The sequence below is a fragment of the Rhinoraja longicauda genome, chromosome 2 (genome assembly GCF_053455715.1).
Source record: "Rhinoraja longicauda isolate Sanriku21f chromosome 2, sRhiLon1.1, whole genome shotgun sequence".
Lineage (NCBI taxonomy): Eukaryota > Metazoa > Chordata > Chondrichthyes > Rajiformes > Arhynchobatidae > Rhinoraja > Rhinoraja longicauda.
The window spans coordinates 22,407,332-22,434,716 of NC_135954.1; the positions used below are offsets into that span (position 1 = coordinate 22,407,332).

Consider the following 27,385-nt stretch of genomic DNA (forward strand, 5'->3'; position numbering starts at 1 on the left):
CGTAGGTCATGGGGAGAGCGTACAAACTCCAGACAGCTGTGTTAGTGTGACGATACAAACCCAGGTATGTTGTCAATTTTGGCCAAGCTAGGTCACAGGTCATCCAGTACAGCTGCCTACTCCCCATGTTTTCTGACTGACTTGCCCCTTTTTTCAATTTTGTTTCACAAAATGACTGCAGTTAATTTTCCAACCACCTGCTGCGTAATAGTCCCTTCCCCCCTGCTTCTGTAACTACAGGGCCACCAATGGAGGGATAAATAGAAGATTGAGCCACCAGAGTCTTGGTGGAAGGGATAGGACACCTTTGGGTGGAAAGTGAGTGCAGCTCGACCCATGGTGGGCAAGAGTCAGTTTATTATTTTAATGGGTTAATTTTAGGAGTATTTTAGGAGTATATTATTCAAATAGTTGTGTGTTCCCTACTGTTTATTAGTGCCGGATTAACATAGTGGCAGCGGCCCGGGCCGGGAGGCGGGTTGCTGCGTAGCCTCTGTTGGGGGCTCCCAGAGGTCGCAACAAGGTGTGTGGTGGTCGGTCGGCGAGGTCTTGAAATCATGGGTTTGGATGTGCGGGCTTGGGCTGACTCGGTGTGGAGTTTGGTAGAAATGCCGCAGGGGAACAGCTCAGCGGGGTCAGAAAGAGAAACAGAGTTGATGTGTCGAGTTGGCGACCGGTCGTCATTCCCGAATCGCTTTACGTCGGACGGTGGAGCATTGTGACTCCTTGTGTAAAGGTCAGAGAGTGGATCTAAAGTGCAAGTGGGGACCTCTGCAGAGTATGGGCAGGAAATGCATCGCGCCCTTGCATTGGGTGGTGATTACAGTGAGGGCGAGTGCGGCCAGTGCCTGCTCCATGTGTACAGTGGCGCTGGAGACATCAAGGGCAGCTCTCTCGGTCTTGGTGGCAGCGGCTGCACACCATGTTCCCATTGGGGCGGCTCGGCCCCCTGTTCCTCCTGGTGGCCGGCGCCTCTCTCTCTTGCGAGCCGGGCTCCACCGGCATGGTGTGCAGGTTTGCCGGGGACGCTGCCTCAGACTGTGGGTTGAATTTTGCACCGAGTTGGCTCAAGCCTGTGCATTTGAACCCTGGATTTTGGGACCTCGCTGATTGCTGCTGCATTTTGTTGGATTTCTGGGAGCCCCTAACGGAGGTTGTGCAGCAACCCGCCTCCCGGCCCGGGCGGCCGCCATCGGTGGAGCGGGGGCACGTGGCCACTGGCTGGGCGAGGTCACGTGGGGCGGGGGCGATGATGTCATCTTGTCCCGTATTCAAGGCCCCTTATAACAAATGCTAACTAGCTGAATCAAGCCCTGCCAGGTGCTCAGGTTTCCTCTCACATTCCAAAGATGTACAGGTTTCTGGGTTGATTTGGTTTCAGTAAAAATTGTAAATTGTCTCTAGTGTGTAGGATATTGTTAGTGGACGTGGGTGATCACTGGTCGGTGCGGACTTGGTGGGCCGAAGGGCCTGTATCCTCACTGTATCCCTAAACTAAACTAAATTTGTCACACTCCCCCAGAGGGAGAATTTGCAAATGCAGGTACCGACATTTAATTAACTTGGCAGAGTGGCGAAGATTATGTTTTGTGATTTTCAACTATTTGGCTGGCTCTTCATTTCCAGACACACTTGCAGTGTGAAGAAGAATGTTGAATTGTGCTGTCTCATTGTGAGCTGAGCACAAGCTCAGTTGCACTCTTTGTTGACAGTACTACTTCTCCAGTTCAGTTGGGATGTTGGCATTCCTGAAGGTGTTTACTTGGTTTATATCAACCTGCTAGTTCAGTGATAATAAATACAAGTGAAAAGGGCAGGGAGTACACTGTTGCCAGCCAGCATCTATGAAAAGAGAAGCATTGTTTATGTTTTGAGTCCTAGATCCTTCCTGTAAAGTTCGGTGGTGGTTCTGAGGAGTTTGCATGACTCGATATGTTAGCACTGTTTCTCATTCCCCCGATGCTCCCTAATCTACTGGGTTTTTCCAACATTTTCTCTTTTTATTTCAGATTTAAAACATCTGCATATCTTTTAATTTTTGAAGTGCTTGTTCAAGTTTTTATTTGATCCAAGCTTCTTTTCAGAAAGATACTGTTGCTTTCCTTTGCTTGTGTTCCATTTTCAATGGAATGATCTTAAAATAAAATTGCTTTTGTTGAAATTGCGAATAAATCGTCCATCGCCAATTTGGCTGAGCAAAATAACAAGGACGGTGATTTTGTGTGTTTTACTCTACCTCCCCTACTCAACAAATCCAGTGAACTACAGGAACTAGGGAATCGCCAGTTGAGCTGGCATTGGGAAAGAGGAGTCTTTGGAGATCTGTGTTTATCCAGTAACCTCTTCGAGAAAGTGTCCACAAAATGGGGGTTGGCTGACGATTGACACTTGACCCAAATTGAATACTCTGCTAATTATTCTCAGCCTGGTCAAGGACACTAGCAGGTGAGACATCATTCAGATGCACAATAGCCATATGAGACAAGAGAGTGCTTCTTAACATAGAAACATAGAAAATAGGTGCAGGAGGAAGCCATTTGGCCCATTCATTGTAAACACAATCAGTAAGCTGTGCCTGCCTTCTCCCCATATCCCTTGATTCCACTAGCCCCTAGAGCTCTATCTACATCTCTTTTAAATTCATCCAGTGAATTGGCCTCCACTGCCTTCTGTGGCAGAGAATTCCACAAATTCCCAACTTTCTGGCTGAAAACTTTTTTTCTCACCTCAGTTTTAAACTCCTGGGGTACTCTTGTTGGAATACCCCAGGAGTTGTGAAGGAGATTATTGTGAAAATATATATATTTTTAAAGTGGGGCAAATTCTTCCACTTGGAACATATCAATCAACCACAGACAAAATGGCAGACAGACTTGAGTTTACCATAGAAGTCAGAAAGAAATCTCAAGTTGTAATGTTTCTATCAACTTAATAACAATAAATAATTTCAGGCAGTGTAAGACCTCTCATTTCTATTACCAATGAGTATGGTCAACACACAAAACCAGATTTTTAACGAAATATTGATGCCCTGTGGATATAGAAGACCATAGCTTATGCTCGTGCGGCAAACTTGATTATTTTATCAAAAGTATCCAGAAGAGATTCAACATTGTAATAAGCGTGGTAAATGACAAGACTATAATCATGATTTCAGTAGGATGTGTAATTTTCATCATGTTGTGATAAATCATATTATTTCCTCAGCTGGGATAGTTTTGTTCCATGTGATTTATTATTATTATACAGATTAAGTATCAAAATGGTTAAAGAGAGATTATATTTGCATCGTATTAAACACAGAGGGATGATAATGGCTGACAGACTCCCTGCCTCTGGGCATTCATTGTTCGAAGCTCTGTCTAACTTTTCATTAATCTTTTGCATACTTTCCTTTTCTCATCCAAAGCTAGATAAAGCTGGCCATTTAGTCTAGGTTTCCCCGAGTTCCTTTAAAAAAATCATTGCTGTGTGTGTGTGTGTGTGTGTGTCTGTGTCTGTGTCTGTGTGTGTGTATCTCTGGGTGCATGTGGCTTTCATTCTATGTAGAAAAGAACTGTAGATGCTGGTTTAAATCGAAGGTAGACACAATGTGCTGGAGTAACTCAGCGGGACAGGCAGCATCTCTGGGGAGAAAGAATGGGTGACGTTTCGGGTCAAGACCCTTCTTCAATCTCAGTTACTCCAGCATTTTGTGTCTACCTTGGCTTTCATTCTATTTCATTTATCTTTTGCTTATTCATTCTCTCTGTTCCTCTGCATCGTTTCCCTTCATTTCATTGCGCAACCAGACACGAGGAATACGAGGAGGAGGAGGAGGAGGAGGAGGAGGAGGAAGAGACTGAGGAAGAGCAGCCAGTTACTGAACCTAATTCTGAGGATGAGGGGGAACAAGACCCCTATTTTCAGGGTCAGGAAAGGTACTAGGATTACATTTGATCACCCATATCAGATTTAACCCTTGGAATGTATCGTGTGTTTTGTAATCAATAATTATAACCACCTGGAGTCTACATGGATTCACTTTACAACTTCTTAAGCGGTGTTTGGATGATATTTCTTACTGCGATAACCTTTTGTAATAACAAAGTGTACAGGCATGAGACTTTCTCATAGCGAAAGAACTTTAACCTCTGGTATGAAATAAACTAATATTGACAGTGTTTCAAATTACAAATCAAATAAGACTAATTATGAAGTAATGAAGATCATACTTTTAGAAATATGCATCTTCAAAGGAATGCTTAATGTTTGAACTTAAGTTTCATTCAATTTTCAAATCTGTTTTTATTTTGGTCTTGCTCCAATCTTCCCTTGTTCCTTGCCCTTTCATTCCTTTCTCCCACCAGTGGGTTGAAGCCAGACGCGGCAATTGAACAAGCAGAAAGTAGCCCCCAGAGTACAAAATATGTAGCAAGCTTTATTCCTGTGCCTGAAGAGAGAGGATCATCTTCCAGCTGCTTCCAGACTTCTGAAACAAACAGCCCTTCAGCCACCTCTCCCAGTTCTCCAGGTGGTTTCCAGCATCCTCTGCAGCTATCGTCATTGCCATCATCATCATCATCATCCATTGTCATCCCTCTTTCACCAGACGCTTTGCCAAGCAGCCCTCAAGATTCAACAGCAAATATTAACCTAGCTGTCTCTCCCACCGTTGAGAAGTTGCCATATCTTCCTCATTCACCTTTCCATCTGTTCTCATACGATCTGAGCGAAATTCCTTCAAGAGTCAAAGAAAAGGAAGCAGAAATGAGGCAAAACAGGTAGATGGGTGTTTTTTTTGTGTAAATCTTCCAGATCGGTGATAACATTTTAATTTTCGACTTATGGTTTTGAATTCTGCTGGTTTATAATTAATTCCCTATTTAATTCTGTCCTTCTAACACAACACGGGTCTTGTTTGTGTTTGCTTTGCTTAAAGTTTTGCTGGGAGTTTTCCTCTTTTATTACAGCAACTCACTCGGAATTCAGACCTTCCTTATACTGTAGCTTCCAAAGTTAGGGACCATCTGCTGCAAAGGTAGGAGTTGTTCAAATGAACTTGACCTTGAAGACCATTATTAGTGTCTGGTTTACACATTCTTTAACAGCCCAAACCCATCCATCCCAACAAAGAAGTAAGTGGGATAAAATAACCTACAGCACTTCAAATGTCGGGGGATGTGCTTGGAAACTCAAGTAGAGTTCAAAAGACAGAGTGATATGACTGTATTGAAGAAATATAATATTACTCAAACTGTAAAGTACTGAATGGTTTGCAGTCTCCTTTGTAGTTATTTCTCATACTAAGTTAATTATTAATGTTGAATTGTGCCATCATCTAATTAGGAAGAAATAGCATTGTACACTTGTATTTGCCTATATTATACTGAAAGGTCATATGAGGTATTTTACCGAGTTGTTATCAAAGGTTATGTGACATTGAAGTATCTGGTGATACTAGGGCACATGGAATGTTTTAAACATGTTCTAATTTTATATTATTTATAATGGTATTTAATGTTTTAAATAATATAAAATGTATTAAGGTTATTAATAAAATACATTTTTTATTTTAAATATTGTGATATTTAATATTTTTAATATTTAAAAATAAAATATTTATAGGAAGAGTATTCCAGAGTTTATCACCTGGGCAGGTGAAGGTTAAGAATACCAACTCTGGAGCAAATAAAGTTGGGTTTGCTTACGTGACCAGAAATGGAGGACGAGAGACGTGGGAGGGTTGTAGAATTTGGGAGGGGATTACAGAAATAGGGTTGTAGGAGGATGGGGGGATGTGATAATAGAAAGATTTGAAAACAAAGATGAGATTTCTGATGCCAAGGCATTAACTGCCATGTAGATCAGTGAGTTTGGAGCAAGAAGGTGAATGGACTGATACCAGGATTTGGTTGAACTGTTTTGAATAGAATTAAACAAGGAAGGTCATCCAGCTATGCAAAAGGATTGTCAAGCCCAGAGATAAAAAGGACAGCAGTTAAGCTGAGGCGGTGGAAACGGATGCACTGGAAATGAAATGGTATTTTTGGTAACGTTGCAGATGTGTGATTAAATGTTCATTACAAGATCAAATGTAATACCAGTGGTGTGAAAATATTCAGCCTTGAACCATTGCCATGGAGAGGGATGGAGGGATGGAGTAGGTGGCTCAGAAATAGTGTCCACATGGATCCATCAGTCTTGCCTCTCGTCAACTGCCAACTTTCCTGACACCTGGAAAACCATCCAGAAACTGTGGTTAACCTCTGTTGCAAGCAACCTCGTCAAAATATTTAAATGAAAGTCCCACCTCCGAAGAGCTAGCCTATCTTTCTCTCCGCTCCGAGGGTGGTTCACATAGAGGGTGCTGGGTATATGGAATGAGTTGCCAGAGGATGCAATTGAGGCAGGTACGACAACAACATTAAAAAAACGGTTAGACATTTACGTGGACAGAAAAAGTTTGGAGGGATATGGGCCAAACATGGGCAGTTGGAACTAGTGTTGAGGGGCAGCTTGGTCAGCATGGACAAGTTGGGCCAAAGGGCCTGTTTCCATGCTGTGTGACTCAAAAACACCACCCTGCTGCCTACCTGTTAGCACTAATCTTTCTAATTCTGAATTGTTGTTTCTTTTAATACTCCTGTTCTCCCTTCCTGCCCATTCCTGAGGTTTAAGTCACTACTTTCCATTAATTCTGTTTCTCAGTTATCGCCCTGGTCTTTTAACATGTGTATCTTCAGCATGGTCTTTTGTTTTAATATCAAATTTGTAGAGCTTATCTTATGATGTTGGATATTTAAACATTTGTGTTTAAAATTCTAACACTGCTTCAAAGCCCAAGTTCTTACAAGAACTTAGACTAACACAGCTCTCCCTCCCCTGTGTATTTGAGCTGTGGGATAACTAAAGTTATAGTGCACTGTCTGTGCACTGTCCAGTGTTCTGGCCATTTTGCCTGTTCTTTTCATTCTTTGCCTCGTTTGGAAAGTTTATTGCAAGTTCAAAAGCAGTCTCAGACAAAAGAAGTAGGTCGTCTCAATGTGAATGTGAACACTGTGCATTAAACATTTTACTTGTGACTCTTATGAGAGAGAATATAAAATTTCAGCTTTTGTAATGTAATTGGCGAGGCTTTCTACGTTCCCCAGTATTGTACTTGACTTAAAGAGAGAGGAATGAAAACAATACAGGGCGCCATAGCTGTGTATGTGGCCACACCTCTGTCCAAGCAGAGCTGTCTCTGTGACTGTGAAAACCTGCAGCAATGTTATTTCTGTTTAAGTAAATATTTAAGGTGCCTATGACGGAACTATTTCCAGATGCATAATAACATTGTGCAGCCATTTCATGGTGTATAAATCCCGAGTCCTGATACATTCATGTATCATGTATTTGTGTCTTCATGGGCTCATCTATACAGCCTTTATCAATTGGAAACTCAGTTTTGAAGAAGGCATGCCTAGCCAAGTAGGATTAACATTACACTGTGTAAATGTCATTTGATGGGTTCAAGATAGGTCTGATACTGATAGGCCTGATAGTGGCAATTTATCTTTGCCACTACTGATACCAGAGAAATGTAAATCCAGCACCTGATTTCTGAAGCTGGGGTGAGTAAATTGCTGAATAATCGAATCACCTTCAGTTGGATTAATGTAGCTCATCTTTTTCCAGTCTTTATAAACCTTCAGATAATCTGATTGAAATGGAAATGTGCATTCACTGCTTACTGAAACCAGTGAAGATGGTTAATGTGTCAGGCAATAAAGTAAGCCATCTCAACAATAATATTATCAATATAAATGAGAACCAGTCTTGGAGCATTCCAAACATTTTATTTGTGATAGTTGACAGTAATTTTGGGTAAGGCAATACTAAGTTAAAAATAGGTTCTGCTCCCAATCTTTCTAACAATATTTATCACATTGAAAGTTGAACTTTGAAAGTACACTTATTATTATGTTGAAAACCTAGACTTCAGTCTCTATAATGTTAGTGGTAATGTAAAAAGTTATCACTAATAGAGGAGACCAGGTAATCAAGCACTTTAGATCCAACCATATCTGTTACCAGCATATGGCTTGCAACATTTTCATTTTATTTATTTGCCTTTCATGTACCTTCTGTATTGGTGGAAGAATGGAGTCCTACTTTGTAAGGCAGGCTTCTCAATCAGTTCAGAAAGTAAGCTGCAATGAAGCAAAAGTCAAATAATGACAATTTCAAAGCCAAAAAAATATCTTTCTGGTTAAAATTTGCACTCTGTTATGTGTACTAGACAAGGGGTACAATAATGTATGCGCTTTCAACTCTGCTTCTGAAGTTTGATTCAACTCTAACCAATACAACCAATTTTCAGAGTTCAGTACCAAATTTGCGACGTTGGATATTTAGCCCAGAAAACAAAAGGTGACTTTCCACCCAAGACACCAACGTGAATCGCACTTCCCTTCCTTTTCCCACAGGTTTATATTGTGGTGCAATTCTTAAATAATGCAGTTTAATTTAGCATTGGCATTATCTGAGGTACTTTACTTTTCAACCTGCTAAAATACAGTATGCTCCAAAATTACAACTTGCTCCTGACACGTCATACTCGTGCCCTTAATATTACATATTTTTACCCCTAATCACATACCTTGATGGATCCTCCATTTTGCTCAACTTTATTAATTTCACTATTTGTATCAAAATGTTTACACAGAGATCATGCTTATTAAGGAGCACCAAAGTAATGTAAGCCGATTATTTCACTACTGTTCTATTTCCAAATTTTATTCTTTATTTTCTTGGTGATGTTTCTCGGGACTTTATTCATTGTCACTTTCTCTCTATTTCTATTTGCAGTCAGTCGGAATCTTCCTACATGAGCAAATGCACTGACTCTTTTGAACCCTATACATCCAGGTCTTCAAATAGGTGGGTCAGCAAAGTAACTCTTTCAATGATCGTTAATGCATGCTGCGATGAGTTGGAAGGCAAAGTGGCTTGGAAATTGGACTCATCTGCACCTTTATTTTTGCTTACATTTTGCATGAAACCTAATGATTAGGAAGTATTTGTATCAATTTCTGGCAAAGGCTTATTGAACACTCCACTTCACGTCACGTCATCCTAACACTGATTTAATTTGCCTGTTATATCTCCCATGCATCATAATTTTCATCAAATGTCGATTGCTTGAATTCTTAATGGTAGAAATTGGATTAAAATGTAGTAGCCAGTAACTTTTGTTTAGTTTAGTTTAGAGATACAAACCGGAAATAGTCCCTTTGGTCCACCTAGCCCAGGCCGACCAGTGATCACCCCGTACCCTAGAACTATTCTACACACATGGGAAAATTTACATTTATGCCAGGCCAATTTATATCAACCCAATTTATACCAAGCCAATTAGCCTGCAAGCCTGTACGTCTTTGAAGTGTAGGAGGAAGCCGGAGTACCGCCACTGCTTTCTGAGGCAGAGAATTCCACAGATTCACAACTCTCTGACCGAAAAAGATTTTCCTCATCTCCGTTCTAAATGGCCTACCCCTTATTCTTAAACTGTGGCCCCTGGTTCTGGACTCCCCCAACATTGGGAACATCAGTAGTATCCCCTGTTCTCTTCTCAATGTTACTGTATTAAAGTTTGTGAATTTTATTGTATTAAAGTTGTCTCCCACCACAGCGTGATGCGTGATCGTGCGCCCCAGCTTCCATCTGCCTGATCACGCCCCCCATTCCCCCCACTACATTCTTGCCCTGGATCACATTGAAGCTCGTTTTTCATGCTTGTCAGCAGCCCGATCAGTCTACTCCATAGCTCAAGCCAACTGTGCACCAGTCAAAGAGTCTTCCCTTCACCACCACTCCCCAACACCAATGTATTTCCCATTTCTTGCTTTCCCCCCCACTCCAGTTTCAACATTCCCTACTTTGACGTCATTTTCATGGATTTTTTATTTACATAAAGGGTGGTGGGTGCATGGAACGATCTGCCAAAGGAGATAGTTGAGGCCGGTACTATCGCTTACTAACATTTGGAAAGGTAAGATGGGTTCAGAAGGATATGGGCCAAATGCAGACAGGTAGGACTAGTGTTGATGGGGCATGTTGGTCGGCGTGGGCAATTGGGCCAAGGGCTTGTTTCTGTACTGTATGGCTCTGATGCTGTGAATGCTCAGAAGAGAACCGTGAAGAGGTCTGACCCATTTCCAATGAACGTTGCACAAATGTCTTCCCTGTTGCAAGCTCAGCAAGCAGCAAGAATTGTAAATCATACAAACATGTGTTTTAATGCATCTTTTAGAGGTTAAATATAAATTCTTCTAGCAAAGAGCATGATCGAAGGCAGTGCCTTAGTGTATTAGAATTTCTGACGCCCAAATTGGAGGCTGTTAAGTTCCGAAGCTGGCGTGTTGACTTCTTATAATTTCAATGCTCACAGTAGGCAGATTGGAATTATCTGTTCCTTATGTCAAATTTGAGCAGACTTATTCAAAACTTTTCACTTTCGTTGTCCCACCATTCCTTGGTGAAGCATGGTTGTAAATGCGTTGTGGCAATGTTGCAGATGAAGTAAAGAAGCCTTTAATATTTTTCTTTGGATGAAACAGTGGAAGTGGCCAATATCACTCCTTTTACCTATCAATCTTCTTGTTGAAGTATCTTTTAAATGGCACCTGTCTCAACTCCCTCCTCTGGCAGCTCCTTCTGCAAACTCCACACCTTCTGAGTTCAACATAATCAAGGCTTGAAAAGACGTTTCCCGTGACAGGAAAGTTGGTAACCACAAAAATTGCTTGATGAAATTGCTTGATGAAAGTTCAGGGAGAAATCAGACTTGCATCCTGTGAGTTTTTAAAGAAGTGAAAAGCGCATTCGGAAAGATAATGGAAACGGCTTTTGAAAGGGAACATGATGTGTACCTGCAGAGGAGATTCTTGCAGAGCTACCTGGGACTGAGCAGAGGAATGAGACTAATTAAACTGTGCTTTGAAAATCAGCACAGATGTGTCAATTGGTCCTCAGTGCAAAAATAGCAGGTCTCAAATTGCCCTACTTTCAACCAAACTAACTAGACCACACCTGTCACGGGCCTTCAAATTTCTGCCTTTACTTTTTGCCCCCGTGGCCACCTACCCAGTTAGAAATTCTACCAAAGAGAAGATGTTATTCTTCACTCTGTATCAATTTTCATCAATCAAGAGTCGTCTATTGTTACTGCCACAGGGTAAAATCCAGGTAGCATCATGATTCATTCCCAACACTCAGCCAAGCCATTGTATGATAAAGTAATAGGGGGGTGAAAACCAGGGAGACCTCGATCTAATGTAAAACAGATAGTGTTGCTCCAATTCTTATGTTCTAACTTCTTTCATCCAGAAAACTGTCAAGAACTCTGTTGATACTCTATCTGTCAAAATAATCCAAAGCACCAAGAAGTTTCAACTCCACAGGGAACAAGTATTTTGAATTGCATCTCTTGTACCATTCAGCATCGTCTTGAACTATTTTAGAAAATTACTTGTTGTACATCTGAGTCCATGTCAGCGATGTTTTGCTGACAAGACAGTTGAACATTACGATAGTTTCAGATTCCATCATAGTGTGAAATTCTGATAGAGCAAAGTCTGCTGCTCGTGGAGAGCTGCTGGCACATCAGCCAACAGGGAAAATGATATGTATGTTCTGCAGATCCCTCTATTAGATTATTAGTGAGTAAGATCTATATCCTAAATGGAAAGATTTGTGCATTCAAACTCGTTGCAAAACATTTGAAAGCCCAGCTTTTTCTAGTCATCGAAGATTTTAAATGTTATTTGAATTTTTAAATTTTATTTTAGATTTAGAGATACAGTGCAGAAACAGGCCCTTCGGCCCACCGAGTCCGCACTGCCCAGCGATCCCCGCACATTAACACTATCCTACACACACTAGGGACAATTTTTACATTTGCCCAGTCAATTAACCTACATACCTGTACGTCTTTGGAGTGTGAGAGGAAACCGAAGATCTCAGCGAAAATCCACGCAGGTCACGGGGAGAACGTACAAACTCCGTACAGACTGCGCCCGTAGTCAGGATCGAACCTGAGTCTCCGGCGCTGCATTCGCTGTAAGGCAGCAACTCTACCGCTGCGCCACCGTGCTGCCCAAATTAATATAAACTTGAAACAAAAACTCAAATCTGTCAAATAATTAAGCATAAAAGCAGTGAAACAAATTAAGTCGGGAAATAATGGCCAACTTCAAGTCACTTCTCATGGTGCTTGGTGCTTTTGCGAGCTATCCTGATAATTAGTTTAGCTTAGTTTAGAGATACAGCACGGAAACAGGCCCATTGGCCCATCGAGTCTGCACCGACCAGCGATCCCCGCACATTAACACACTATCCTACTCTAGGGACAATTTTTACATTTATACCAATTATAATTGTAGGTGGTGTCTATAAAGGTTTGTACTGGAGAACACATCTGAGTTCTGCAACTTAGCAGGGAAGCCCAAAGGAGGGAAATACAAATACTTGGGCTCCAAATCTTCAGAGCCATTCTCTTGGTGTTTCTTTCGTGAAAACAATTCAAAAAGGAAAGACTAAAATCTATCATGTCTGACTTGTGGGGGGAAAACAACTGATAGCTAAGAATTTCATTGTCATAGAATCATACGTCACGGAAATGGGCCCTTCAGGCCAACTCGTCCATGCCGACCAAGATGCCACATTCAAGCTAATCCCATTTGCCTGCATACCCACCACCCTCTGTATGAAAAGTTGCCCCTCAGGTTCCTATTAAACCTGCGGCACGGTGGCACAGCGGTAGAGTTGCTGCCTTACAGCGAATGCAGCGCCGGAGACTCAGGTTCGATCCTGACTACGGGCGCCGTCTGTACGGAGTTTGTTGTGACCTGCGTGGATTTTCTCCGAGATCTTCGGTTTCCTCCCACACTCCAAAGACATACAGGTATGTAGGTTAATTGACTGGGTAAAATGTAAAAATTGTCCCTAGTGTGTGTAGGATAGTGTTAATGTGCGGGGATCGCTGAGCGGCGCGGACTCGGTGGGCCGAAGAGCCTGTTTCCACGCTGTATCTCTAAATCTAAAAAAAAAATCTAAACCTAAAAAATCGAAATCGAAATGTTTCTCTACGGGCATTTACTGCCCTTGGAGATTTCTGTGCTCCTCTAGTTTGGACCTTTTGCACTTCCCCACTTTCTTTCATTAGGTCATTATCTAGACCCAAACTCCTTAAGCCTCCTAACCCTTTCCATCTTTCCCCTCCTTCTTTGATCGAGCTTTTATTCTTTCTTCCTAGTGTCATCTTCTGTGGGCTTAGGGTCATTTTTTAAAACACTGCCGTGGAGAGCCTTGGGTAATTTTAGTACACGACAAAGCACAAAAAGCAAGTCATTGATTGAAGGAAGAATAGTTTTTCAATCAACAGAAATTAGAATCGAGATAGCTATCCATTAACTTGTTCATATTTGACCATCTAAAAGTCTACATTATAATTTGTACCATCTCCTTCCCTCCATTTCTCCCATTCCAATACTCATTAGATTCCTTTTAAGAAATGCTTTATTTGTGAAAGTTTTACTATTGATTTCACATCCCTCCATGTCCTTGTCCATCTGCAGTCCCCCCCTGCCCACTACTCATTTGAAATATCTGCAATTCTGGCCTCTTTACCCTTCCCGAACCTAACAGCTGCCTTGAACGTAAGCTCTCCATCTCACCTAATTGTGTGACCGAAACCCTGCCCACCTGTCCCGATGATTGATAATGGAACACGCCATCAACTTGTTTAGTTTAGAGATATTGCGCGGAAGCAGGCCCTTTAATCCACCACGTTCGCGCCGACCAGCGATCCCCGCACATTACCACTACCCTACACACGCTAGGGACATTTCTTTTGACATTGATACAAAGCCAATTAACTGACAAACCTGTACATCTCTGGAGTGTGGGAGGAAACCAAAGATCTCGGAGAAAACCCACACAGGTCACGGGGAGAATGTACAGACTCCGTACAGACAAGCACCCATGGTCAGGAACGAACCCTGGTCTCTGGCGCTGTGAGGCGGTAGATCTAGCGCTGTGCCACCGTGCAGTCCCAAAGAGTCCTCTGAAGTGTCAAAGAACATTTTGCTACATTAAATGCATTAATTGATAAGTCTCTTTTAGGATGCTGACAGGGGCAAAGATATTAATTATTCAAGATTACTTGGCAATTAATCATAGGTCACCTCAGCAATCAAAGGACGAGTTGTTCTCTCTTGCTTTCAATCTTGCTGTGGCCCTCCTATGAAACAAGGGTGTTTGGCTGTCTTTAGAGATGCTGAACAGCATTTTCTCTCTCCATGCAAGTGATGATTATCTCCCCAAAGTCAGAATGTGTTAATATCACACTTTGCTGCAACTCCAAATGTATCAGGATCAGGGGATGTAAATCTTAAAACTTCAGCCCAACTCGTCCATGCCGATTAAGATGCCCTATCTAATCTAGTCCCTGATTGCAGCTTTTAACTGCTGAAGAATAGTTGTTCTCTTAGGCATAATATTTGTGATTTGTCAAGTTAAGCTTCTGTTTAGTGGTGTCTCCGTAGGATATTTAGGAAAGTGAATTTGATTGCAGCAATTCTGACTTTGGGGAGATAATCATCACTCGCATGAGGAGCAGCAGAATTCCGCCTTATCGGACCATTGATAATTCCTTGCACATGTTTGAGATTACACCATGGAAATCAAGAGAAAATGCTGTTCAGCATCTCTGAAGACAGCCAAACACCCTTGTTTCATAGAAGGGCCACAGCTGATTGAAAGCAAGAGAGAACAACTCGTCCTTTGATTGCTGAGGTGACCTACGATTAATTGCCAAGTAATCTTGAATAATTAATATCTTTGCCCCTGTCAGCATCCTAAAAGAGACTTATCAATTAATGCATTTAATGTATTTGATTGCAGCAATGTCTTGGCTATCAAAAGTAGTTAAATAGATTAACTCTTATTGAAGAATACAGAAACATGGAATAGCAGATGCTGGTTTACAAAAAAAGACCCAAAGTGTCGGACTAACCCAACAGGTCAAGCCGCATCGCTGGAATACAATACAATACAATACAATATATCTTTATTGTCATTGTACAGGGGTACAACGAGATTGGGAATGCGCCTCCCATACGATGCAATAATTTAGTTAGTTTAAACAACAGCAAACCAACGAAACAAATTGTATCAGTTTTAAGACAGAATAAAGTGCAAGTGGATCTGTACCGGTTCACTGTGCGATGTGACCATCCGGCTCAGCAGGACCGGTTCATAGCAGCTATGGCCCTGGGGATGAAGCTGTTCCTGAGTCTGGAGGTGCGGGCGTAGAAGGCCTTGTATCGTCTGCCCGATGGAAGGAGTTCGAACAGACTGTTGCAGGGGTGTGAAGAGTCTTTGTGGAACGTGGATAGGCGACCCGACCCAAAATGTCACCTATCCATGTTTTCCAGAAATGCTGCCCGATCCGCTCAGATACTCCAGCCTTTATGTTGGGTTTTTAAAAAAACTTATGAGGATGCTTAATGCCTGGCACGTGCACCAAGAAAGTTCCTTGCCACTTAAAAGCCCAAACTAGATATGTTGTCTAGGGCTCTTTTTTGCCGCTGAGAAGTTATGAATGGAATGAACTGGTGTGGAGATAGCAGCAAACATTCCTATTTCTGCATCTTATTATGTACAGCCATGGAATCATACAGCATGGAGACGGGCCCTTCGGCCCAACTCATCCATGCCCATCTAAGATGTCCCATCTAAGCTAATCCCATTTATCTGCATTTGGCCGATATCCTTTTAACATTTCCCATCCGTGTTCCTGTCCAAGTGTCTGTTAAATACTGTCATTGTACCTCCCCCAACTACCTCATCTGGCAGCTTGTTCCATATACCCAACAGCCTCTGAGTGAAAAAGTTGCCCCTCACGTTCCTATTAAATCTTTGCCCTTCCACTTTAAACCTATGTTCTCTGATTCTTTATTCCCCTACTCTCGGTAAAAGACTGTGCATTCACTCACTCTATTCACCTCAAGATTGTAAACACCACTGCAAGATCATCACTGCAGGGGGTATGGGGAGAAGGCAGGAACGGGGTACTGATTGTAGATGATCAGCCGTGATCACATTGAATGGTGGTGCTGGCTTGAAGCGCCGAATGGCCTACCCCTGCACCTATTATCTATTGTCTATTAAGATCATCCCAGAGGTAACCAGAGTTCTGAGCCTCTATCTACCTCACAGTGGACCCTCAGACTATCTTTGATTGGACATTACTGGCTTTACCTTGCACTAAATGTTATTCCCCTATCGTGTATTTGTGCAAAAGCTTTTCGCTGTACCTCAGTACACGTGACAATGAACAAAATTAAGCTAAACTAAACCCCTCAGCCTCCTGCACTCCAAGGAATAAACTCAGCCTGCCAAACCTCTTCCTGTTGCTCAGGCCATAAGGTTCTGGCAACATAATTGTAAATCTTCTCTGCACTCTTTCCAGCTTACCAACATCCATCCTGCCAGCAGGGTGACCAAAACTGAACACAATATTCCAAATGCAGACTCACCAACATCTTGTACAACTGTGACAGAATGAAACAACTTCTCTATTTAGCCCTCTGACTGATGAAAGCCAATGAACCTAAAGACTTGTTTATTACTGTATCTACATGTGATGCCACTTTCAAGGATCAATGCACCTTTACTCCTAGATCCCACTGTTTTACCACACACTGCAGGGCCCCTACCATTCACTGTTAACACCTAGTCCTGGTTTGAATTTGCAAAATGCAGCACCTCACACTTGTATCTGCATTACAATCCAGTAGCCATTGCTCAGCCCACTTTCACAGCTAATCAAGATCCTGTTGTGATTTTTGATTACCATTTTCACCGTCCACCTACTTTAGTGACATCTGCAAGCTTACTAATCATGGTGTGCGCATTCTCATCTAAATCGTTGATATAATCGGTGGCGCAGCGGTAGAGTTGCTGCCTTACAGCGAACGCCGGAGACTCAGGTTCGATCCTGACTACGGGTGCTGTATTGTAAGGAGTTTGTACGTTCTCCCCGTGACCTGCGTGGGTTTTCTCCGAGATCTTCGGTTTCCTCCCACACTCCAAAGATGTACAGGTATGTAGGTTAATTGACTGGGTAAATGTAAAAAATTGTCCCTAGTGTGTGTAGGATAGTGTTAATGTGCGGGGATCGCTGGGTGGCGCGGACTTGGTGGGCCGAAAAGGCCTGTTTCCGCGCTGTATCTGAAATATGAAATAAAATAAATATGAATAAACCATAAAGAGCAATGGCCCCAGCACCAATCTCTGAGGCACACCACTAGTCACAGGCCTCTAATCTGGGAAGAAAAAACTTGCCACCACCACCCTCTTTCCTTTCACGAAGCCAATTCTATATCCAGTAAACGAGTTCTTCCAGGATTTAGGGAAAGTTAATGTTGACGCAACTGAAGTTGTTGGACCTAGGGAATAGTACATGCACTGGAAGCTTAAAAATCACCCATAGAGTCAGACAGCATGGAAAGGCCAGGTTCAATTATCTATTTTGTATAATTAGGTTTGTTCAATAACTACTTTTCTTTTAATGATGAGTTTGTCAGGCAAAGTCTGTACAATACCCAAATACTTTCAAATAAATAAAAGGCTTCTATCCCTTGTTAGTTGGATGAACATTCCAATACTACTTTGATTTTTGTCCTTTTGCATTTTGCTTCATCAAATATATTTGATGATATAATTTAATATTAGCATATGATGGAAAGCGTTCACATTAGTTTACCATGAAGCTTTCATCTAATTTCAAAAGCATGCAGAAATGAAACTTGACTAAATAGCTAGTAGGAAGATTGTTTATTTGCATAAGAAACAATTGTTTTGAAATATTTATTTCAGCATATGGTACTTGAGGTCAGATGTATTCAGACTGTTAGACAATAGACAATAGACAATAGGTGCAGGAGTAGGCCATTCAGCCCTTCGAGCCAGCACCGCCATTCAATGCGATCATGGCTGATCACTCTCAATCAGTACCCCGTTCCTGCCTTCTCCCCATACCCCCTCACTCCGCTATCCTTAAGAGCTCTATCCAGCTCTCTCTTGAAAGCATCCAACGAACTGGCCTCCACTGCCTTCTGAGGCAGAGAATTCCACACCTTCACCACTCCCTGACTGAAAAAGTTCTTCCTCATCTCCGTTCTAAATGGCCTACCCCTTATTCTTAAACTGTGGCCCCTTGTTCTGGACTCCCCCAACATTGGGAACATGTTTCCTGCCTCTAATGTGTCCAATCCCCTAATTATCTTATATGTTTCAATAAGATCCCCCCTCATCCTTCTAAATTCCAGTGTATACAAGCCCAATCGCTCCAGCCTTTCAACATACGACAGTCCCGCCATTCCGGGAATTAACCTAGTGAACCTACGCTGCACGCCCTCCATAGCAAGAATATCCTTCCTCAAATTTGGAGACCAAAACTGCACATAGTACTCCAGGTGCGGTCTCACCAGGGCCCGGTACAACTGTAGAAGGACCTCTTTGCTCCTATACTCAACTCCTCTTGTTATGAAGGCCAACATTCCATTGGCTTTCTTCACTGCCTGCTGTACCTGCATGCTTCCTTTCATTGACTGATGCACTAGGACACCCAGATCTCGTTGAACTCCCCCTCCTCCTAACTTGACACCATTCAGATAATAATCTGCCTTTCTATTCTTACTTCCAAAGTGAATAACCTCACACTTATCTACATTAAACTGCATCTGCCATGTATCCGCCCACTCACACAACCTGTCCAAGTCACCCTGCAGCCTTATTGCATCTTCCTCACAATTCACACTACCCCCCAGCTTAGTATCATCTGCAAATTTGCTAATGGTACTTTTAATCCCTTCGTCTAAATCATTAATGTATATCGTAAATAGCTGGGGTCCCAGCACCGAACCTTGCGGTACCCCACTGGTCACTGCCTGCCATTCCGAAAGGGACCCATTTATCCCCACTCTTTGCTTTCTGTCTGTCAACCAATTTTCTATCCATGTCAGTACCCTACCCCCAATACCATGTGCCCTAATTTTGCCCACTAATCTCCTATGTGGGACCTTGTCGAAGGCTTTCTGAAAGTCGAGGTACACCACATCCACTGACTCTCCCCTGTCAATTTTCCTAGTTACATCCTCAAAAAATTCCAGTAGATTTGTCAAGCATGATTTCCCCTTCGTAAATCCATGCTGACTCGGAATGATCCTCTCTTCAACTTCAGTACAAACTGAAGTAACCTTGTTCTACCAAGCTTTAGCTTAAGGCATGAATGCACATTCTGTCAGTCCTCAGGAAGGTGAGACTCATTGTTCATTTTATGATCAGATGATGCCATGTTTTAATTTAGTAGAGTGTTTTAGGTAAACCTTTTCAAAACGTAGGTAGTTTGCACTTACGTTAGGGGTATTGCTCTTTTAAGCTAATTGTAGTCTTAGTTTATTGGATTGCATTAAATTTTGCAGGGTTTGTAATAATCGACTTGAAAATAACAGTGTTGGAGCAACTCAGCAGGTCTGGCAGAATCTCTGTGCTGACATCGTGTGCCATGTGGCTTCCAGCTCCATTGACCTTGTTAGATAGAGTCATAGCTAGCATCATAAATTGAGACAGTGTGGAAGCAGGCCCTACGGCCCAACTCGCCCACACCGCCCAACAATGTCCCAGCTACCCTAGTCCCGCTTGCCTGCGCTGATAGAGTTCTGAGCCACACTCACTACGATAGCCACACACATTTCCTCAGCACTTGCCTATGCCGCCATCTTGTACCACGTGGCTTCCAGTTCCGTCCCAGCACTTTGTCTTCTATATAAGATTCCAGAATTCCAGATATTAAAGACCTGAAAGGCCCATTAAAGACAGTTGAAACTGAACTGAGATTTGCAAGATGGAGCTTTCACCTTACTTGATCCCTGTGCAATATCAGACTCGAGTTTACTTTAGTTTAGAGATCAATGTGGAAACGGGCCCTTCGACCCACCAAGTCCATGCCGACGAACCATACACAATTTCTATCCTGCACTCTTGGGACAATTTTAGAGAAGCCAAATAACCTACAAACTCGCACGTCTTTGGAATGTGGGAGGGAACAGGAGCACCTGGAGAAAACTCACATGCACACAGTAAGAAAGTACAAACTCTGTACAGACAGCATCTGTAGTCAGGATAGAACCTGGGTCTCTGGCGCTGTGAGGCAGCAACTCTACCGCTGCGCTGCCATGCCACCCAAGTTGTGCTACATTTACATCTTGTGATCGTGCAGTAGATATGTTGTATGCTAATTCTCCTGCCCTGACAAATTTTTAGATTTTGACATTTTCAATTGGTTCAGCAATTATAATCGAAGCCTGTGGCAGCCTGTTGGGTTGCCATATTTTGCTCTTGAAATGTTTTCCCAGGATAGCAGTACCACAATAGTGGGGTTTCCCCCCCCCCCCCCCATCTTTAATTTAGTTTAAGGCACATTAGGAACAAGTAAAGGAAATTATTGGGAACACATGGTCCAAGGAATAGCCTTCAGCGATCCTTGCTGTTAACTTGTGCTGTTTTCATTTTGGTTTTGTCTGTTTTTGAGTCCAATCTATGTACCTGCAGATGTAGCCAGTAGAGCAGAATAACAATTCTAATGTAAACCAGCGGATTATAAATATGGTTGCTTAGCTTGGTTTCACCACTTTTCAGTTTCAATACAAAAACTCTGTGGTAGAAATTTTTCAGTCAGAGAGTTGTGAATCTGTGGAATTCTCTGCCTCAGAAGGCAGTGGAGGCCAATTCTCTGAATACATTCAAGAGAGAGCTAGATAGAGCTCTTAAGGATAGCGGAGTCAGGGGGTATGGGGAGAAGGCAGGAACGGGGTACTGATTGAGAATGATCAGCCATGATCACATTGAATGGCGGTGCTGGCTCGAAGGGCCGTATGGCCTCCTCCTGCACCTATTGTCTATTGTCTATAACTATTCTAATACTGTTGATTAAAAATACCACTTGTGAACAAGCGCATGCTGCCTCATTTGTAGCACGCCAGGCACTTAGGCACTTAGGCCTCACATACGATCTAATTATCAACTCAGCGTAGTGACACTGACACATGGTCTGTTCTGAGCGCACAAAGGGTGGAGAATGTTCTGTAATTTTGCTATGAAATTGGGTTGCCTCAAAATGCATCCTTGGTTGCTTGCAGTGAACGAACTGTGTGATGGTGGCAGAACTTTGGACCATTGACACTTTGAAGCCAATGAGCTTTTTTTACGATTTAGCCCAGGGTAAGGCCAGCTCAAGAGGTGAACTTCAAGGGAACTGAAATTTGGCCAACAGTCAGTTGAAGGCAACTGTTAGCAGCCAAGGCAAAAAGCACATTGGTGGCAATTTAATACACTGCATTCTGCTTAAATAATACTAGTAATTCGAGTTTCACTGTACCTTAATTAGTACATGTGATGATAAACTGACCTTTGGATCATTGGACATTATTATTTTGGTTCGTTCAGCAGTAACCAGCTCTTTTATCTTGCTTTTAGTTGCATTATTAACCAAATGAGAGGGTTATGTTGAATGCTTGCTCAATAAAACTACCTTTCCATCTTTTCTTCACTCATTTCATTTGTTTCTTTCTTTCCCATTTTCTTTCCTTTCTCTTCTTTTCTTTTTACTTTTCCTCTCTTGTGATTCCCTCTTTTCCTCACATTTCCGTCCCTCTCTCTCGATCTCTTGTGTTTCCCTTCCTCTGATGCTTTCTCCTCCCTCTCTCTCGCTTTCCCTCTCTCGCTCTGCTTTTCTCCCTTTCCCACACTCTGCCTCTCTCTCTCCCCCACCCACTCTGCCTCTCTCTCCCACCCACTCTGTCCCTCCCACCCACACTGTCTCTTCCCCCCCACTTTGTCTCACCCTCCACTCTCTCTCCCCCTCTCTCTCCCCCCACTCTCTCTCCCCCACTCTCTCTCCCCCACTCTCTCTCCCCCCACTCTCTCTCCCCCACTCTCGCTCCCCCCACTCTCTCTCCCCCCACTCACTCTCCCCCCACTCTCCCTCCCCCCACTCTCCCTCCCCCCACTCTCTCTCCCCCCCACTCTCTCTCCCCCCCACTCTGTCTCCTCCCCCCACTCTGTCTCCCCCCCACTCTGCCCCTGCTCTCCCCCCCCCACTCTGCCTGTCTCTCTCCCCCTCACTATCTGTCTATTTCTCTCTCTCCCTCTCTCTCTCTCTCCCCCTCTCCCTCTCCCTCTCCCTCTCCCTCTCCCTCTCCCTCTCCCTCTCCCTCTCCTCTCCCTCTCCCTCTCCCTCCCTCCCTCTCCCTCTCCCTCTCCCTCTCCCCTCTCCCTCTCCTCTCCCTCTCCCTCTCCCTCTCCCTCTCCCTCTCCCTCTCCCTCTCCCTCTCCCTCTCCCTCTCCCTCTCCCTCTCCCTCTCCCTCTCCCTCTCCCTCTCCCTCTCCCTCTCCCTCTCCTCTCCCTCTCCCTCTCCCTCTCCCTCTCCCTCTCCTCTCCCTCTCCCTCTCCCTCTCCCTCTCCTCTCCCTCTCCCTCTCCCTCTCCCTCTCCCTCTCCCTCTCCTCTCCCTCTCCCTCTCCCTCTCCCTCTCCCTCTCCCTCTCCCTCTCCCTCCCCCTCCCCCTCCCCCTCCCCCTCCCCCTCTCCCTCTCCTCTCCCTCTCTCCTCTCCCTCTCCCTCTCCCTCCCCCTCCCCCTCTCCCTCTCCCTCTCCCCTCCCCCTCCCCCTCCCCCTCCCCCTCTCCTCTCCCTCTCCCTCTCCCCTCTCCCTCTCCGTCTCCCTGTCTCCTGTCTCCCTGTCTCTCTGCTGCCTACGTCTGCAGATACAGCAGCCATGGCGGCAGTGCCTACACAGGATCTCGACTATACTCTGGACCCAATGCACCCACCAGCTCCAGCTTTCACTGCAAGACATCCATCACACCTGCTCCTGAAGCAAAATCTGAAAGGTTTGTGTGATTATTCCCAACGCTGACTGGTCTTTGAGACAAAATTGCAAACATATCTTGTGAAAATACACAGCTGGTCTGTGCTTATTAACGTTGCTGTTCTGCTATACATTGTTCTGCAGAATGTCTGAACATTAACTGTTAACCTGTCTCTTCTCTTTAAGGATGCTGACACATCTGTGTATCTCTAGCAGGTCTTATTTTATTTCAGTTTTGCAGGGTTCACTGCCTTCTTTATTTCAAAACACAAATCCATTTTATTATTTTGAGGATTTACTCTTGATCTAAGTGTGCTCTGAAAGCACTCATCATTGTGTTAGGTGTGATTAGAGTTAAATTAAATAAATGGAGACACAAGAAACTGCAGATGCTGTAATCTTGAACAAAGCACAAAGTGCTGGAGGAACTTAGCGCATCAGGCAGCGTCTGTGGAGCGAATTTATTGGCGATGTTTCGGCTGGGGCCCTTCTTCAGACCTTGACGTTTGATCTCGGGATATGAGCAGACAAATGGTTGAAAATGTGAGATGTTTTCAATCATCTCCCAGCTATTTGAATGTAATTAATGCCACCCAATGAAAGATAATATTTGATCTGATATTTGATATGATCTGAACATTTGAAATGATCATAACCTGACCAGATTTCCAGTTTTCCTTCTCTTATCTCAAAAAATACATTAAACTGGAGTTTAATTCATAAAAGGTTGATTTTCTATTCCCATCTAGACAAACTACAAAGAGACAGTTCAGATACAGTATCTACATTCTAAAACAATCGTTTGTTTATTTGTTCCTTGACTACAGCCAAAACGGTACACGATGATAGCACAACAATTTTATGCCCACCTTACTCACCATTGTCCCTTTGGTGCTAATGGAAGAAACCGGTGTTATATTTTTAAAGTTATTCATATTTTAAAGTTTAAATCTATCTAGGGAGGGAGGGGGGAAGTAGGGAGGGAGGGGGGAGGAGTGAGGATAAGAGGGGTTAATGGGGATGGAGTGGGGGGGAGGAGGGAGGATAAGGGGTTGAGGGGGATGGAGTTGGGAGGAGGGGGAGGGGAGGGGAGGGGGGGAGGAGGGGGACAGGGTGCTGCACCAATGCAGGAGAGGTTTGGGCCCAACTGGTCGGCTTGGTCTAGTTATACTTAAAAAGGGCAGTGCCGTGTACAGCAATTAGTGCTGCTGCTTTATAGCATCCATAGACCCAGCCATGTGGAGTTTGCACGTTCTCCATGTAACTGCATGTTTACTACCAGGTGCTCTCATTGTCTCCCATGGAAAAGACACACCGGCTGGTCATTTAACTGGCTCCCATCAATTGCCCCCGGTGTAAGCGGGTGGTAAGAGAATTGGGAGGCCAGGAGAGGGGACGTCGATGGGGATGCAAGAAGAAAAATGGGATTAGTGCTTGGTGGTCAGCATGAATGACATGTTTGAAGGACCTGTTTCCATGCTGTACGTCTGGGATGAGTGCAGTGTTGCACAATGTAAAGAAACGGACTGTAATTACTAATGGTAATGTGGAGCTACATTTTGCTGTTCTTCCACTATGTCTGTGCTGGGACTTCTGTTGACAAACTATTAGAGGGAGAGATCCATTTCAAGCAAAAATTAAAGGGAGGAATTAAAGCCTTGCGCTTGAAGTGTAAATGTATTGGCTTGGGACACTTTTGCACTGAATTGCTTCTCTTTTTCTTGTAAAGTTCTGTAGACACTGAGGCATATTTGAATTGGTAGACAGAGAGTTTACATACCCGTGGAAGCCAATTGATGGGTTATATATTCACGATTCTCATCCCTCAGTCTGCAACTGCTTGATAACATATAAATCCATTCTATCCATTGTACTTCCATATATCCATTGTACATAGATAGGAAAGGTTTAAAGGGAACCAAATGTGGATACTGGGACCAGTGTAGTTGTGGTACCTTGGTTGGCATTAACAAGTTGGACCAGAGGGGACGGTTTCTGTGTCGTAAACGGGGAAAGGCGGTTCAAACATGCTAAGCATTTTGTTATTTTGGTTAAATATGAGTTGAGGTGTAATTGTGAGGATCACCTTAAGAGGCAAGAGCCATCCTTAAATTATGACTATCCGTCCAGGCACATGTTTTGTATGATGGCTTGGTGTTCCTTTCTTGTACTGTTACTTGTCAAGGAATGTTTGTATTAGGATTACTTAGAGATCTGATGTTGATGGATTGTTTTAAACTCCCAACAAATTTCCGCACTTCGTCCTGCATTTCATTCCTCGAGGAAAAATAAAGATATGGGTGCGTGAAATCAAGGCTTTAATGTATTGTAAAATCAACATGGGGAGAGTCTAAGTTACAGTTGATTGAAAGTTAGATGTTCACAGTATTTACTGGTACTGTCTCGGTCATAAAATTAAATGACACTCCTATATTATCTTACCTCCCAGAATACAAAGTAAGTTGCAGATTATTTTGAATTCAGTTACTACTGAGGATGTTGCTGCTGTCTTTGTTCCCAGCGTACCTTTTAGTCTGTGAAAGACCAAAAGACCTTTTATTATAACTAGATTGAATACAGATTGCAATAAGCGATGCTACAATGGTAGCATGTAGTAAACCATTCTCGAATGGATTCAAATTGAATGCAAGCAAAGCATAGTTATCCAGTGACGTCCACACTGGTTCACAACTATGAGGAGACTTCATGGTCCAACTCGCGTGTTTTGCTGATACGGATTTTATTTTTCCCAAGTCAGCATTATGTAGCGCATTTTCTGCAATAAAAAAAAATGTAGAATTTATGCCCTGGTGCCGATGGACTTTGGCCGACAGAATCATAAAATCAATGATGTTTCATCTGTAGCTAACATATTTGCAGCTATTGGGTGTAATGTTCCCCCTTAATGTATGCTGACCAGCAACACATAACAAAACCAACCTTTCAGCTCCCCTTTCTCCCTTCCCCCTTCCCCCTTCCCCCTCACCCTTTATGTGAAATGCCCCATTGCTTGATGGTAGGAATTCTAAATAGTTTATAGATTCCTGGTGCAATTCCACAAAAGAGGCTGCAAAATTACTATTCAAACCATCTGGCCAGTAGCAGGCAAAATTGCAGTGGTAAAGTTGAGGTGAAACACTGAATATATTTTAGATTTTTAGATTTAGAGATACAGCGCAGAAACAGGCCCTTCGGCCCACCGGGTCCGCGCCGCCCAACGATCCCCGCACACTAACACTATCCTACACCCACTAGGGACAATTTTTACATTTTCCCAGCCAAGTAACCTACAAACCTGTACGTCTTTGGAGTGTGGGAGGAAACCGAAGATCTCGGAGAAAACCTATGCAGGTCACGGGGAGAACGTACAAACTCCGTTCTCATTATCATTGGTACACTGAACAAAACCTGTTAGAGTGGAGCTTTTAGCAAAATGCATGGTTTCTCTTTGAGTAAAAACACCCATAACAGAAATGTTGTTATCAGGGCCAAAATTCTTACTGTTTTGCTGAACGTTTATTCATTTAAAAATAAATCTCAACGTAACTGCTCAAAGATATTCTTGGTTCTGGAATAACCTTGATATTTAGTCTGAGTCCTCCCTTCCTCCCATTTGCTTATCTATTTATTTAATGTTCTAAACTTCACTCAGTCACCTCGCATTGATGCGATAAGAAGTGTGTCGTTTGGTAATTTAATCAGCTTTGGTCCACAAATTGTGCCAGGGCATAGACATGACCACTGCAGCAAGAGATAGCATTCCTCTTAACGGAAGGCAGAATATATTCCTGGAAAGACTTTCCTTGGTTGTTTTCGGGTTGAGATGGTGAAAAGAAGTGCTGAGTATTTTCACAACTGTCGTTCCAGACAGAAATGTCAGGAAACACACAAATGTTCAAGAAAATAGGAGCAGGTTTAGGCCATCAGGCCCCTTAAACCTGGTCTGCCATTCTAGAGGGTCGGCACAGTGGAGCAGCGGTAGAGTTGCTGCCTTACAGCGCAAGTGACCTGGTTCGATCCTGACTACGGGTGCTGTCGGAACGTTCCCTGCGACCACATGGGTTTTCTCTGGGTGTTCCATTTCCTTCCACACTTCAAACACTTACGGGTTTATAGGTTAATTGGCTTTGGTAAAATTTGTAAACTGTCCCTAGTGTATACGATAGTGCTAGAGTACAGGGGTGATCGCTGGTCAACACAGACTTGGTGGGCCAAAGGACCTGATTACGCGCTGTATCTTTAAAGTCTGAAGTCATAGCTGATGTTCCCCAGTCCTCAACTCTTCTATGCCAGTTCAACAACAGCACCCAATTCCGCAATCTTTAAAAAATAATTGTCTACCTCCTCTACTTCTAAATGCCTCAATTGCTAAAGCCTTCATTAGCTTCCTGGGTAGAGAATGTCAGGTTTTCCAGTCACTGTGAGAA

General features: G+C 43.2%; 1 protein-coding gene across 9 annotated transcripts in view; it reads left to right on the forward strand.

Moving 5' to 3' along the window:
- The window catches only part of fhod3b (formin homology 2 domain containing 3b), a 561,621-nt gene that overhangs the window by 427,913 nt on the left and 106,323 nt on the right, over positions 1-27,385 (forward strand). For 5 of the 9 annotated variants that reach the window (XR_013548492.1, XR_013548493.1, XM_078415815.1 and 2 more), the window contains exons 11-12: positions 8,833-8,904; positions 22,855-22,980. The exons of 2 other annotated variants lie outside the window; for them this stretch is intronic. Coding sequence is in view for 5 of the 7 variants with exons in the window: in XM_078415815.1 (XP_078271941.1) it covers positions 8,833-8,904; positions 22,855-22,980 (198 nt within the window). In the remaining 2 variants the exon portion in view is untranslated. The remainder of the gene's footprint in view (positions 1-8,832; positions 8,905-22,854; positions 22,981-27,385) is intronic. 2 more of the 9 variants (XM_078415826.1, XM_078415834.1) reach the window with 1 other exon arrangement.